The 15056-nt window shown below is 42.0% G+C and overlaps 4 protein-coding genes across 4 annotated transcripts; all 4 read left to right on the forward strand.

The window, feature by feature from the left end:
• Nucleotides 1-280: 280 nt before the first annotated feature.
• Aspvir_009109 (uncharacterized protein) lies at nt 281-796 on the forward strand (the record flags this gene model as incomplete). The annotated part of the gene is made up of 1 exon (XM_043272261.1): nt 281-796. The coding sequence occupies one exon, from the start codon at nt 281-283 to the stop codon at nt 794-796; it is 516 nt and encodes a 171-aa protein (XP_043128196.1).
• Nucleotides 797-5975: 5179 nt separating this feature from the next.
• Aspvir_009110 (uncharacterized protein) lies at nt 5976-6497 on the forward strand (the record flags this gene model as incomplete). The annotated part of the gene is made up of 1 exon (XM_043272262.1): nt 5976-6497. The coding sequence occupies one exon, from the start codon at nt 5976-5978 to the stop codon at nt 6495-6497; it is 522 nt and encodes a 173-aa protein (XP_043128197.1).
• A 798-nt stretch (nt 6498-7295) lies between these two features.
• Aspvir_009111 (uncharacterized protein) lies at nt 7296-7544 on the forward strand (the record flags this gene model as incomplete). The annotated part of the gene is made up of 2 exons (XM_043272263.1): nt 7296-7348; nt 7412-7544. The coding sequence occupies 2 exons, from the start codon at nt 7296-7298 to the stop codon at nt 7542-7544; spliced, it is 186 nt and encodes a 61-aa protein (XP_043128198.1).
• A 2948-nt stretch (nt 7545-10492) lies between these two features.
• Nucleotides 10493-11468, forward strand: Aspvir_009112 (uncharacterized protein; the record flags this gene model as incomplete). The annotated part of the gene is made up of 3 exons (XM_043272264.1): nt 10493-10605; nt 10666-11372; nt 11422-11468. 3 exons carry the CDS (start codon nt 10493-10495, stop codon nt 11466-11468), a joined length of 867 nt encoding a protein of 288 aa, XP_043128199.1.
• Between the last annotated feature and the right edge of the window lie 3588 nt (nt 11469-15056).

The following is a 15056-nucleotide window of genomic DNA, read 5'->3' on the forward strand; positions in this document are numbered from 1 at the left end:
GCTACGGTATAATTAATGATCTTTAATAGGGAGAATGTGTCAGATAAAGCTTCCTTTGGTCTATCTTTGGTCTATCTTTGGTCTATTAATTATACAGGAGTAATCACCATTCCCACCCAGCCACTAAAGCTTCCAGTCCTTTGGTCTATCTTTGGTCTATAATTGTACAGGAGAAAGCCCCCTACCACCCACCCATACCAAAAGAAAACCCCCCAAAAAAGACCAAAAGATGAATATTCTTTTTTTTATAGAGGAAAATTTTAAAAAAACCTCTGGATGTATGTATATCTACACCAACTGTCCTGGTGACAGTTTAGCCCGCTTCTTGGGCGCCGGCAAGCTTGATGCCCCCCGGTGTCTCGCGGAGCCAGCCCCTGGCCGAAGCTCCGGCGTAGTGGTTAAATGGCGGCTTGAACGGCTGGCGGCCCCGGGTGGGCGCGGGCGAGGAGGACCTGCCGCCTGTAGCAAGTACTGTGCCGGCAAGAAGCCGGGGGGCCAGAAGAGGGGGCCGGGGCAGAGCCTTGAGAGCCAGAGTGGGAGCCAAGATGAAGAGGAGGTCCAGGCACCTAACTGGGGAGTAGGTACCCCTTGCGTCTTGATGGTGCGCTCTGCCACATGGCCCTATGCCTTGAAATCCTTGATGGAGCCCGTGATGAGCTTCGAGCGGAAGCCCGAAGCGGCGAGCCTGGAGGCGATGGGCTCTTACCCGCTAAATGCTGAGGCGAGAATTACCCCGGCATACCCGGGGGAGGAAGACGCAGCGGAGGGGGGCTTGCTGGCAGGGGGATGGCCGTAGGGGAGCTTGCTGGACCCGCTGGTGGTGGCGGAGGGCCTGGAGGGCCAGGCAGACCTGGAGGGCCCAATTGAAAAAGTGGAGGAGGAGGATTCAACCTTGTGACATAAGGGCGCGTGCGTCCATTACCACTGCAATAGGCATTAGTGACTGTTCCTGTCCTTATCGGCTCTATCAACCTTACTTCGCTGTCCCTGCGCAAAACAACAGTCTGAGAGCAATGCTCTTACTGTCTGAATGCCAGCAAAAATTATATGGATTGGGAAGAAAGCCGAAAAGGCTATCGTCGCAACGATCGCAACCAGCTTGAAGACAGCGAACGACGCGTCCCCATATCACTGAACGTAGCGGCGTATCCCACTGTTTCCTGGCTAGGGCGCGAAGACGGTATCATGGCCATCTCGTGGCGGTTTCGTCCACTCTTTTTTGGGCAGAGGGGCCGTGCCGGCTTCAAGATCAGAGGAAACATAGCTGTAAGAGTGTTGGTTCGAGCGATCGTAGAGGCGTCAAAGAGGATGGCAGACCAAGTGGTGTCCTTTCAAACCTAAATGTATAGCCATGAGACGTTAGTGTGTGCTTTCGTATTTAGTTGGAAGGGATAGATAACTGGGTAGGACCGCATCGAAGACCTTACCAAGAGCTTTGCTAGAAAGAGCAAGACTGATCGGAATCGAGTGCTGGTGGATAAAAGCTGATTGAACAAGTGTACAACTACAGCAAGTGCAGTCCAGAAGCAGAGGAGAAGAACTGGGTGGGAAGATCAGTTGGTCTGGAGAGAAGAAGGAAGGGACTCGGTAAACGATAGAAGCTAAGGAATCTGCGTAGAAGGTTCTGTCCCCAAGGGGAAGTGAGGAGATATAGGTAGGCGAGCTATATTACATCCAGAGAGGGATACCATCTATGCCTTTGTTGCTTGGAGAAAGGAGCACGAAATTTTATTCCTGTGAATACAAAGAGGTGGTCCTTACTAAAGTCTTCATGGCGAATGAAAGCAAGAGCAATTATGAAAGTTAGTAGATAAAGAAAAGAAACCTATGAGGCTATGAACATGATGCTAAACCAGTTAGTAGTGCTCGACTGAGTTTCAGGAAGTACAACATACTTTGCTGGGGCAGGCGCTATTCACTAAAACTTACTATTAATGTTTACATTAACAGGCACATTTCAACTACCTATACTCATAGCATTTTAATATTGTACTTATACCAAGTCTCGCTGCGCCAACATGGAAGGCAGAGATGAAAATATAGATATAGATTAGTACACGCACGACTCAATCTACCTATTCTGGTTCTGATCAATGGCTTGCCATACAAGAGGGCGGCGAAATATGTCATGATTTGTCATTGATCACACAAAACATACACCAACTTCGTGCACCTTCCTCCGGAGGTATCAACCCTCATTCAGCCAGGACATCAACTCTCTTGTCGACTATCAATATACCCCTTTGCCTTTTTATAAAACAAATCCTTCCTTAGTTGAGTTAGAAGAGGTCTCAAAACACTCCCAAATGGACATGACCTCATCCAAACCTTGTGGCCTTTATATTAGAGTCACTATGGAGTTTGCCCCTATCTACATAACTTGTGCTATTGCGATGCTACTCCTACTTGGAGCATTGGCTGTCGGCCAGCATGGACCTAGGTATGTAGAAGTTCACAAGAAGACAAGAAGTACATTACATATGGATCATCAGGATAACAAGTATCATCTTTGTAGTAAAGTTGATTCAGGGCCAGGATGCATGTCTCTATGTTAAAATATATGTAAGGACTATAGTGAAGTCATAAATCCTCCACTAACAGATACCTCTATACTTAATTCCTACTATTACTATTATTACTACTACTATGACTACTATAACTACTATAACTACTATAACTACTATAACTACTATAACTACTATAACTACTATAACTACTATAACTACTACTATAATTACTACTACCTAAATAGCTGCCAGACCCACAGCAAAGTCACAAATCCTCCATTCTCAGAAGCTGAAAGCTATAGACTCAACACAAGCCATTCAAGTTGTTCCAGGCATCAGAAGAAAATCCATGCGCATTCCAGCTGTACACCCACCCCTGCGGGCCTTGCGGCGTCTAACTTGACACCTGCATCTTCGTCGGGTTCCTCTATCTCGAAATCAGTTTCGTCATCCAGAATACCTCAGCCGATCAACCAGTACGGCCTGCACCGTCGGTCTCAAGCCAAGACGGTGAGATTCGGAGAAACTCGACTGATTCCTGACGAAACCTCACAATAGAGACCACACTGTTCCTTGTGACTTGGCTCGAATATGAATTATTATGACTAGCAAAATTGCTCCTGTGTTTTTCCATCATTACCTCCACACATTGTCAGCCAAAGGCCTTGACTTCCTCTTCCACAAGGGAATGTAACATCATCCCCTGTGATTTCTTTTAGCATTGCTGATTATAGTTCCTCTCTTGCGGGCAGCTACAATTCATCACATCAACCTCCGTGTCCACTTTTATACTGTCTACGCCATGCAAATTGCATTCTCTTACTTGATTCCGAGATAGCTCCTGATAGCATAAGAATGTGCCATCTGGCCGTATACCTCCCAGTCATATTTACAAGATGTTAAATTATGCGTAGCTTTAGAGAATGCCATGATAATGTGGTAAGAGGACAACAAAATACGTCATGATTTGTCGTTGACCACACACAACATATGCCGACTTTTTGTACCTTTTCCCAGACATATCAACCCTCAATCAATCAAGACGTCTACTCTCTTGCGAGTATCGAGTCTCTCTACAACTCTAACCTTCTTTTATCGCTGTTCTTCCTCAGTTGTACCAGTAGAGGTCTCCAAGCACTCCCAAGTGTAAACGAACTTATCCGAGCGTGGCATTCATATCAGAGTCACGATGGAGGATCTCTCTCTCTACACACCCCGGGATATTATGGGGCTATCCACCCTATGCATGCTATTTGGATTGATGTATATCATCCTAGCCGAACCAAGGTATGTAAAAGTTCATGAGAAGTATATTGAATATGGACTATCGTGATGACGAGTAACTCATGTTTGTAGGAAGAAGGTCGCCTCTGGGAAGTGCACGTGTCAATATCCAGCCTGTCAATATCGAAATCCATGCCAGCCCGACAGCGAAGTCACAAATCCCTCGACCTTGAAAACCGAGAGCTTTGAGCCTGGCACGAGCCATTCGAGTCCATATCCGAATGCCTGTCAGAACTACAATGACGTCCCGAAGCCTCCACCGGTGACAGATCCCTGTATAATCGACTACTACTACCACTACTACTGCTACTACCACAACTACCACTATCCAAATTACAGCCAGACCGACAGTGAACTCACAAATCCTCCGCCCTTGACAACTGAGAGCTTTGAGTCTGGCACGAGCCGTTCGAGTCCATATGCGAATGCCTGTCATGACTACAACGACGTCCCAGAGCCTCCGCCTGCGACAGATCGCTCTATAGTCTACTACTACTACTATTACTTCTCCTACTACTCCTACTATCACTATCCAAATGAATTTGAGACCGACAGCGAAGTCACAAATCCTACGTCATCGACAACTGAGAGCTCTAGATATGACACCAGCCGTTTGAGGCGCTCAAGGCATCAAAAGAAGAGGCGTACGTTTTCCGGCCGTATCCCAATCCTGGGGGCTTCTAGCTTAACAGCTACAGCATCCTCACATTCCTCACCAAGTGGAAAACAGCAAATGAATATAGGTCGTCCCAGGGCCTCTATCTTGAAATCAGTCTACATGACAAGTTGGGCATCCAGAATACCTCAGCCGATCAATCGGGACAGGCTACACTGTCGGTCTCGGCCTAAGAAGGTGGCGGCATTTGGGGAAACCTGAGTGATTCGACTTTACAAATAGACATCCCTTTCCATATAATGCGGCATGAGTTTGAATTATAGTACGACTAGCGACATTGCTCCCATGTTGTCCATCATTTCTTCCCTACATTGTCTGGCACAGTTATCAAGGTTGTTCTTAGACTTGCAATTATCATTCATCTCTTGTTGAGACTGCAGTTTATCTTCTACGTGTTTATATCCGCTTTATACTCTTGTCGCCCTGTATCAAAACAGCCTAACGGATAGTTGGGCCACTATGAAGCCGACACCGTCCAGATCAACAATCGACAAGTGCTTTGCTTTTGCTGAATTGGTTTATGTACTTTGTTAAACTACCAAACTCCTCATAAGACAATGAACAAATGTGCAATATTACCATCTACTCCTACCATATTCTAACAAGCAAACGATAGATACTAGGGACACATATACAGAATAACCCGTCAGGGACATTAGAGATGATAATAGAGAGACAACATGCGGGTGAGTATAATTATGGAGATACTCAGTAGATTATTATTAGTTTAATTTCCTGCGAGACTCCTTGTAATTAATATTATTATATTTACTATATGGCTACTCTTTTTATGGACATATCCACTATTTACCATCTGTTTCTCCAGCGGATGTCAGCCAATTGATTTGGCTGGATGGGACGGAACTTGAGGATACTATGGGATAATCTGATCTTAATAAGACCCTGACCCATAAGATGATATCTTATTTGTTAGTTTTTTCGTCACTGCATTTCTGATGGATTGTGGTCCACAACAAATCATGATGTATCTCGCTACCCTCTCGTAAGGCAAACCTCCAGACATAAAGATTGCTGTAAGACCTAATAGACAGACAAAAAAAGCAACGGGGACGATTCCTTTGGGATTATCATGACTATAGAAGTACCCTGCCTTTGACCTCATCTGCCTTCTACTACAAGCGGATACCATCAAAGCTAGCTACTCAGTCATAATGGCAGTGAAAGCAGGTAGGCAGAATAGCTATCAGCAGCTATTGCATGTTAATCCTGCAACCAGTGAATATCAGTACTACGGAGAAGAACATTTTCTTAAAGTCCTTGACAGTGAATATCCTGCCTTTGAGGAAGACACGACTGGCCATAGAAGCCAGTTTATTATCATTTCTAATGTTGACGAGCAAACATTCTCAGAGATTGCGAAAAGCTTCTCAGCAGCTCATTTTATGAATATATTCCTGATCTTGCTGTACTTCTTGTGAGGATGACTACAGCAGCTCATGAGCAGGCATAATGCCCTCCATTCTATGATCAATCGCAAGTTTGTGCTCATGAATAGGTTGGACTTGGAGCTACAAGTGATGGGACAAGTCGCGATTACATCGAACGGGCGCACAAAGAAAGCCGACCAGACATACCGTCCCAAAGTCCTTCCGCAAACCCGTTCTGACCTCTGGCCTAGAGTGGTAATCCTAGCCAAGTACTCTCAGCCAAGGACGAAGCTTGCGGACGACACTCGCTGGTGGCTGTTTGAATCAGGTGGTGACGTGAAGACAGCTCTTAACATTACTGTTCACCAAACGAAAAGAGAAGTCACTATCGAAAAATGGGAATTAATTTCACGGGAAACAAGACAGGATGAAAACAAGAAGGTTGCTGAAATAACTCAGCGGGCTGTCATATCCCAGAAGACAGTCAACGATCCCATTCGTGTGACAGGATGCTCTCTGGCGCAATCATTCGAGCACCTTTTCCTTCGACCCGCCAATCCTGGGGAAGGGGACATTGTCCTGGACAAATCGGATATGGAGACCAACGCTGAATTAATCTGGAACGTACATTCCAAGGTTTAAGATGCCTGGGACGAAGTTGACGACACTGTTGAGATCTGCTTGGAACCAACAACATGAGGTGGGAAAACTCACCCCATGATTTGTGCAGTAAGCAAAAAATAATAGATTCACATTTGTTCATAAGGCTGTACTTGCGTATATGCCAATTCCTGAACCTTATGACGTTGGAATGTTTCGCTCCTTTATTCTTGTCAGGAAGCATGTTTATCTTGTCTCTTCTGGTCGATGCGTTCGAAAGACAAGCAATATGATGAGTGCCTATGGTTACCATCTTCTTTCGAATACAACGGCCTATGTTCACATAACCCTCTCCTCAAGGGGATCCTGGGTAATGTGGACTATACACCAGAACAACTCGTCCAGATCGCGGCAGACACCAGAGAGAAGGATCGGTTATACCAGTACCGCTATCAGAGAGCTTTGCGTGCCAATTCCACTCCTGAGTTTCGGGCCAGGAACAACCCAGAAGGAGCCGACACGAGCCGGATAAAAGGCAGCTGTGGCTGCAAAGACTTACAACTGCGATGTGTCTTGTTGTGACGCGGCTTCGCTCAGGGTGCATAACAAGACCAAACGCCACCTTAAGAAGCTGGAAATGGGCGACGACGATTATCATTGTGCTGCTTGTTATATTTCTTTCCGTTTTCTTTCTGACTTATCACGTTTCTCATACATTCATCTCATTTTTTCATCCCATTTTCCTTTATCGCTGCTCCTCCTACTGCGTCTCTACATCAAATGTCAATATGTGCGACTGTCTCCGCGTTGATGTGACTGTTCTTTTCCTGTGTCGTGGTCATGGTGCTTGCGTACTCCCCAATCCAGGTCCAACTCGCCCACTATAAGTATAGGTAAGTGATACTATCTACCTTGACTATGTCTAACAAGGACGGTCACTAACCCATCTATTATAGTGAAAGTCCCAGACACTGCTCCTGCGACAGTGCCGACCTTTCTGCCCCCGCCATCCCTGCCAGCTCCTCCAGCTCGGCGTCGACCACCTCCTCTGATGCTGTCAGACCGAATTTCCAGGTCCGATTGTTATGATCTTGGCATGGGCCAGGCAGATTTGGCGCAAAGATAGAGATACTGCCCCAGGTTATCTTCTACCGGATTGCGAATAGGCCTCTATGGCAATAAAATAAAGCTCTATAGAATCCAGCAATGCTCAAGTAAAGATACTGTACATTTAGCCTCAAAAGCAAACTCATATCAGGCGCTGGAAGAAGTTGCAGATGGGGAGGTTAACAGCGACCACTCTTGATATAATAGGCATACTCCTCGGTAGAGGTTTCCTGCAGCAGCCGCAATGAACAAATGCGCAATATTACCGTCTATTCCTACCAAGTCTAGCAAGCCAAAGGCAGAGACATACGACATAATAATAGTGAGACAGCATTGGGGGAGTGTAATCACGAGATAGCTTGTGGTTTAACTTCCAGCGAGTCTACTTTTAATTGGCGTTATCAGATCTTACCATGTGGCTACTCTTTTTATGGACATATCTTTCATTTACCGTCTGTTTCTCCGGCGGACGTCAGATTTGCGATTTGCGATATCGAGCATTGTCCAATAGATTTGGCTGGATGGGACGGAACTTGAGGGTACTACAGAAATAATGTGAGACCCTGGCCCAAGAGACCATATTCTCATTCGTTGGTTTTTTCTCACTGCATTTTCGATGGATTGTCTAAAATAAACGGCTTCACAAATACCACCGACTAACCGCTTCGGGGCATGCCTCAGCCTGGTCTGTTTGGTCCATGGCCCTCAAGCTTCGATATGGTTACCATGTAGACATATCTCACTGAAAAGGTGGATGGACTTTTCATCAACATATAAGAGTCCTGAAATCTCTTCCAACATTGATTCAAACCCCCCAGACCAACTTCCTTCTCTCGTTGAAACCACTTCAAGATGGCCCATCGTGCTCAGCAAAGCCCCACTTCCCTCCTCCATTTTCCAGGCCCCTACATGTCCATCGGCGATCGCACCACCACGCCGTTGGAGTTCATCTACGCAGTGGTAAGAACGAAGGACGCTAAGAAATCATTGGCCATCCAGATGCTTACGATAATGTGGACAAAGGACGAATATGGCGTCCACCAAGTCATCGATGAAACTTGTATGCCACGAGGACTCTCTCTTCCAACCACACCTCCGGACTCCGGTACTCAGCAGAGCGAGCACGAAGGGCATAGTCTAGATCCACATATGGTCGACATCCTGCAGCACGATTGCATAACTAAAAAATGTTATTTTTACACTTCCAGCCCCCACGTTGTGCACTATCTCCAGCGCTAACCTGACTCGATCCTAGGTCCGACGGCGCATGCAGAACTGAGAGGCCCAGCATCGCTTCCGCGAGTGCAAGGACCAGCAGTAGAAAACCCTCCAACAGAAAACTGAGGACCTCCAAATCAAATGCCAGACTCTGCTGGATCAGTATACTAAGTGGATGGATAAGGTCTGCCACTTGCTTAAAGAGAATGACGCCCTATAAGCTAAGGTTAAGACCCTCTGCCAGTAATGGGAGGTTATCTCTACTATTTTATACTAACTAAAAGGTCCCTGCTCCTTGTCTGTTCTTATAGATGAGACTTCTCTGTCCCTGTTGCTTTGTTCCTCATCTGAAGGGTCAAGGAAATTAGATGACTTCTAGCAGCATCTGGATGATTTCACTAATATTAGGGAGAATTCCTCTAGCCTTAGTTAGTTATCTATCCTGTCTATAGTCTAGCTTGTTTCACTTTTTTACCTATAATGATGGTATCCCTATCTCTTTTTCTTGGCTACATAATCGCAAATAGCTTGTTGAAGGGAATTAGATAGGATATATGTCTGACTTAACTGATACTGCCACATTATAACCTCTGCTATTACTAATTGTGTATCTAATGCTAATAACTAAATTTATACTATCTAGTTGGCTGTTTTTACCCGCGGCCCGTCCCTCCTGACCTGAGAGGGAGGGCTGATTAGGTTACTATTATGATTATAGCTTGAGTAGTATATTAATATACTTCATCTGCTAACCTAAAATAGGAATTCATCCCTTCTATAATTAGGATGGAAGGCAGTCGCTCATGTAGTTATATAAAAGATATATAATAGGAGCGTTAGCTCTTAATTTATTAGTAAGCTTAGTTTAGTTATAACATAATTACTATATTATTTATAGTTTTATTAAAACTATTATCCTCATCTAGCTTATCCCTAGGAATTAAGGCCTTACCTAGGCTCTGTAGTAACTCTAAGCCTACCTTTCTATTTATTAACTTGCAGGCTGACAACCCGCAGAATCCCTTAGTTAATAAGTAAAAGCAGGCATTTCTCCTGTAAAACTACTACTAGAAGAAAAAATAAGCCTTAATTACAAGGCTGAAACCTTTAAAGCTATTAAAATCATCCTCATGTCTTATTCTTAGTGGAACCTTGAATTTATCACCTATATATCCTTAGGATGCCATCACAGAAGAGAATAAAGAGTTCCAGTCAGACTGTCTATAGGGCACTTTTAATTAGGTTATAAAAATATTAGAGATGTGGTCTTTGAAAGCATATCTAAGCTAGGGTTTTATAGATCCCTTTTCTGCCTTGGCTGTGCAAATATCTAACTTAATAAATCTATATTTTCATTATTGTATGAGCTGCTCATAGTTTAATGAGGAGATATACTAATAAGTCTAGTCTAGATTTATACTATTACCTCTTATTATCCCCTTGACTCCACCCGCATGAGTATTTAGTAGTGGTAGTAAGTAATCTCCTAGCTAGCTCTGCTCTAAGTGCTCCTCTTCCTTATAGTAGGCCACCATGCAACCCTTAAATCTAATAATAGAGTCACCTCTATAGCCTTTAAGAAATTAATTAAAGACTCCCTCTATCTTTATGGGAACACCCTTAAAACCCTGAATGATATCCTATAAGATCCTATAAAAGCTGTTGCAGAGTCCACCACCCTTATTATAGCATTGCTGGTGGCTATTGAGGCTATGGATGCCAACTTTGAGGCTGTACAAGCACATATGAAAGGTCTGAAGAGACTCATCCATCTCCTTGGCGGCCTCGACGCCCTGGACCACATGACCCTCTCAAAAATCTACCAGTACGTCCAGTTCCAATTCCCCATCGAGACGTAGAGACGGAAGTGACAGAACTTGTGCAGGAGCGATGTTAAAAGCGCAGCCCTCCAAAACTCCCATCCCACGTTTCCCATGTCCGCCCGCTGGCGCAGCGAGATTCTCCAGGAATTAACCCTCTTCCGCTCAACGGAACACCTTCACGTCTCCAAATCTCTCGAGGCACTGGGGAACCGCTTCTTCGCCGCACCGCGGTACACACCCTTAGACAACACCTTGAAGACTTTCGTCCAGATTCTGCGGCGCCTAATCATCTACTTCGAGACCGCGCAGCAGCAGCCCTCGATCGTCCTGCCGACGGACAACAACCTCTTCTTGGTGTTCGAGCACCAGCTCCTATCGACCGTGTATGAGACCGACACGACTCTGTTGCAGGAGTCACTGCGTTTGTCCCTGCTGATCTACCTGAACCTGCGGATCTGGCATTTTCAGGCCTTTCCGTTCATGCAGTTCATGGTCGACGCTTTGAGGAGGAGTCTGGTACCGGCATACGGACATGCCCAGTCCACCGCGCCGGATCTCCTCTTCTGGATCCTGTTCATCGGAGGGATGGCGTCGCAAGGCTATAAATGTTACCCCTGGTTCGTCAGCCGGCTAACGGAGATGGCGCGTCGTCTGGATTTGGTCGAATGGGAGAAAGCGAGGGAAACGCTAGGTGGGTTCTTCTATACCGATCAGCCGGGCGAGAGAGGCGCAGAGAATCTGTGGAACGAGGTGCTTCTGATGGAGAGTTGTAAGTGCTTCGAGGATCTTGATCGGAGCATGCGGCTAACGTTCGTCAGACCCGTACATCGCACCTAAACCGACGTTCCAGGTCCTCATGTTATGATGCTTTGAGAAGAGAGCCACTGGTTCGCTCGGAAGAGTTGCAGGACGACCGCATGGACAACATCAGCGTTCCCGTGGTGCGTAGCTTTGGGTTGCTGCTGAAACAACGTCAGAGGAGAGTGATCATGAGACAAAGCATGCAACAGACGAAGTCAAATACCGTGTCACCGGTTTTCTTCTTTTTTTCTGTTCTTCTTTTGCCCGCCTACCCACCCGGGGGCTCGAAGCCCCCCCAAAAGAAGAACACCGGCCACCATGGCCCAAAAAAAAGGAAAAAAAAAAAAAACAACGAAAAAACTATCTAAAATCTATCTAAAATAAAAATACAAAAATAAAACATACAAAAGTAAAAGCAAAATAAGCAAACGACTGGCAATTTGTATAAAAATAAAAAGAAAAAGGAGTGGACGGCTTACTCCCCGGCCTCTTCACTAGTTTGACCACTGGAGGGATCGTCGCCGGCACCGCTGCCCACGATGCCGGCCGCGTTGACTACTCCATTCATCTCGCCGACTCCCCTCCAGTGTCGGGCTGGCTCGTCTGCGGGGCTCCTGGGGTCGAAGTTGTCTGGCCGGGAGGTGCAGGCTCGCCACGGCCCCCATTACCGCTACCTGCGGTTTGATTTTCTTCATCGCCGGAGGTGGGCCTACTGCACGAGCATCCCGGCCATTTGAGGATTGACAGCACCCCGTCCTAAAGCAACTTCACCACTGCAGGCGGCGTCCACTTGAATGTGGCCATACTCAGTATGGCGGAGATCCAATCATGTGATCTTGCCTAGTAGATTGCTCCTTCCACTGTATGATAGTAAATATAGATTTACATACATAATAAATTAATAAAATATCTTTATATTCTGAACCTCTCTCTGCTTATTCTATAGGTTATGAGCCCGGAGCCTCTTAGAGAGCTCTAGGGAATTATTCTTAAGTTCTTTTCTTAAGCTATTTTACTACTTTTTACTTTTAAAAGCCTCTTTTAGCAAATATTCTGCCTAAAATATTTATCTAGGCTGGACATTCTACCTAAGACAGAAACTATCCTTTTATTACCTTAATTAACAGGGCCCTGTAAGGATTCTTATATTTAAGAATCCTTACAGGTGTAGAAGCCTAGTAGTTACCCTTAGATATATCTAAAACCTTATTCCCTTAAGGGATGTATCTAAAACCTTATCTCTTTTATTAAAATCTTCCTTTAAGATGCCTTAAGTAGATCTCCATAAGCTACTATTACTTATAGATATAGATTCCTATTAAATATAGTCTAAAGCTATAAAAATATATCTATATAGCTAGGGTATTTAGCAGACTATAAATAGAACTTATAAGAAGCTAAAGCTGCTAGAAGTAGGCTATTAGACTAGATTATTAGATAAAGCTAAGCTTACTAAGTAGTAAGAGAGAATTAAAAAGGCTATTTAAGATTAGGAGAAGATAGATAATAAGGCTTATAGAGCTATTTATTCTATCTTATCTTATACTATTAGATATAAAGTAATTAATTTAGAATTATCTAAAGCTATTTAGGACTATCTTAATAATAAATATAATATAATAGTAGATATATAGTCCTTTAAAGGGCTATAGATAGCTATTAATATAATATATAATAGCTATAATAGAGTCTAAGATTATATATTAAAACTATCTCAAGCACTTAATAAATTTAATTATAGCCTTAAGAAAGATAAGCAGCTTCCTAAATCTATTAAGATCTAATTCTTACTCTATAATCTTAATAAGATATAGAAGATATTCCTTATATCTTATCTTAATAGTTACTATGATAAGAGAACTGCTATATTTAATAATATTATATAGATTCTCATTCAGGAGGAGATGCATATGAAGTTTAATATATTATCTATAAATATTATAAAAGTATAGAAAGGGAAGAAGCTGGCTCAGAAGGATAGTAATTCTAAGGATAAATTAAACTAATTAAATTAGTCTAATTCTAATTCTAATTTAAATAACTAGAAAGATTCCAATAGCAAGGTTCCCTAGGAAACTAGGAAGAACTAGAAATATTATTATTATAGTAAAACAGGCTATAAGAAGCCTGACTACTAGGAATTAAATCTAGATAAGAAGCTAGACAGGAAGAATTTATCTAATTAATTAAATTAAACTAATTATTATAATTATGCTCATGTAATAGGCACTAATAATAATATACTAAATAACTAATAATTAACTACTATAATACTTAAAGAAATGATGCTTACCTTCTATACTATTAATAATAAAGATAATGGAGTCCTTCCCCCTACTAATAATAATTTAATTAATAATAATAGCATCCTTACCTCCTAATTAGTTAAATAAGATATTAAATACATATAGATAGTAATTATTACTATTAATCTAGCTCTATGCCTATATGCTAGCACTAGTAATTAGATAATTAACTCTAGAGCTACTAAACACTTTATTATAATACCTGTGAACTTTATAGATAGCTTAAGGAAGCCATATAAATAGGGAATTAAGATAGTAATAGGGTAAATTATATATTCTGATTTAATTAGGGATATTATCTTATATCTTACACATCTAGGTGGATATACTAGATATATTATTATTACTAATATTCTCTATATCCCTGAGGTAGTAGTCAATCTTTTAGGCACTATTAGATTAGGCTATAAGGGTCTAGAAGTTAATCTTCTACTAGATAGTATTATTATTACTTACCTATTAGATAAAATAATTATTAGATATAGAGATATCATCTAGAATACCTATATTCTTTATCTTATGGGAAGTAATGCCACTATTAAGACTAATAAGCTAGTTAAACTAACTAAGCTAGATATATTATTTAAGATATAGCTAATAGCATTCCCTTACTATCCTAAGAGAGGTAATAATTAACTATTCTCTTAGTAAGATTATATGCTATAAGAAGATTATAAGTAAGCTAAGTAAGAATTAGTAAAACCTTATTCTAATATTAAAACTTATATCTAGACTAGATAAGAGGTCCTGAGCAAGTAATACATACTTATTTTAGATCTACTATATAATAATTATGCTAATATTTATATATTAAAGAAAGATAAGGTTAATCTAATAACTTAGCACTATTATTTTATATATTTATTAATTCCTAATATCATTCATGTGTCCAAAATAGTCAACAGAATGGATATTAAGGGACTATTAATTCCTAAGTATACCTATAAATCTTATATAGTAGCTAATATAATAGTCTATAAGGGGCACATCACTATATCTCCTGTTAAGTAATATAGGGAATATATCTTTATTAATATTAATAGTAGCTATAATAATATACTAGATAACTACATCACTAGAGCTTGCTACTAGATAATTATTATAGATTAGTTTAATAGCTAGGTTACTATCTAATTACTTAAATATAGGCACTAAGTAATACCACTTATTAAGCTCTTTATTAAAGAAGAAGAGTATGCAGGTGTTAAGATATAAATTATTTATACTAATAATAGAGGAGAATTTATTAAGAAAGAGAATCAAGTATAGGCTAGAGCTAAATTAATTAAATAAGAACTTATAGCACTATATACTTATAGCTAGAATCTAGTTATAGAACATCTCAT

Source organism: Aspergillus viridinutans (assembly GCF_018404265.1).
Source record: "Aspergillus viridinutans IFM 47045 DNA, scaffold_7, whole genome shotgun sequence".
NCBI lineage: Eukaryota > Fungi > Ascomycota > Eurotiomycetes > Eurotiales > Aspergillaceae > Aspergillus > Aspergillus viridinutans.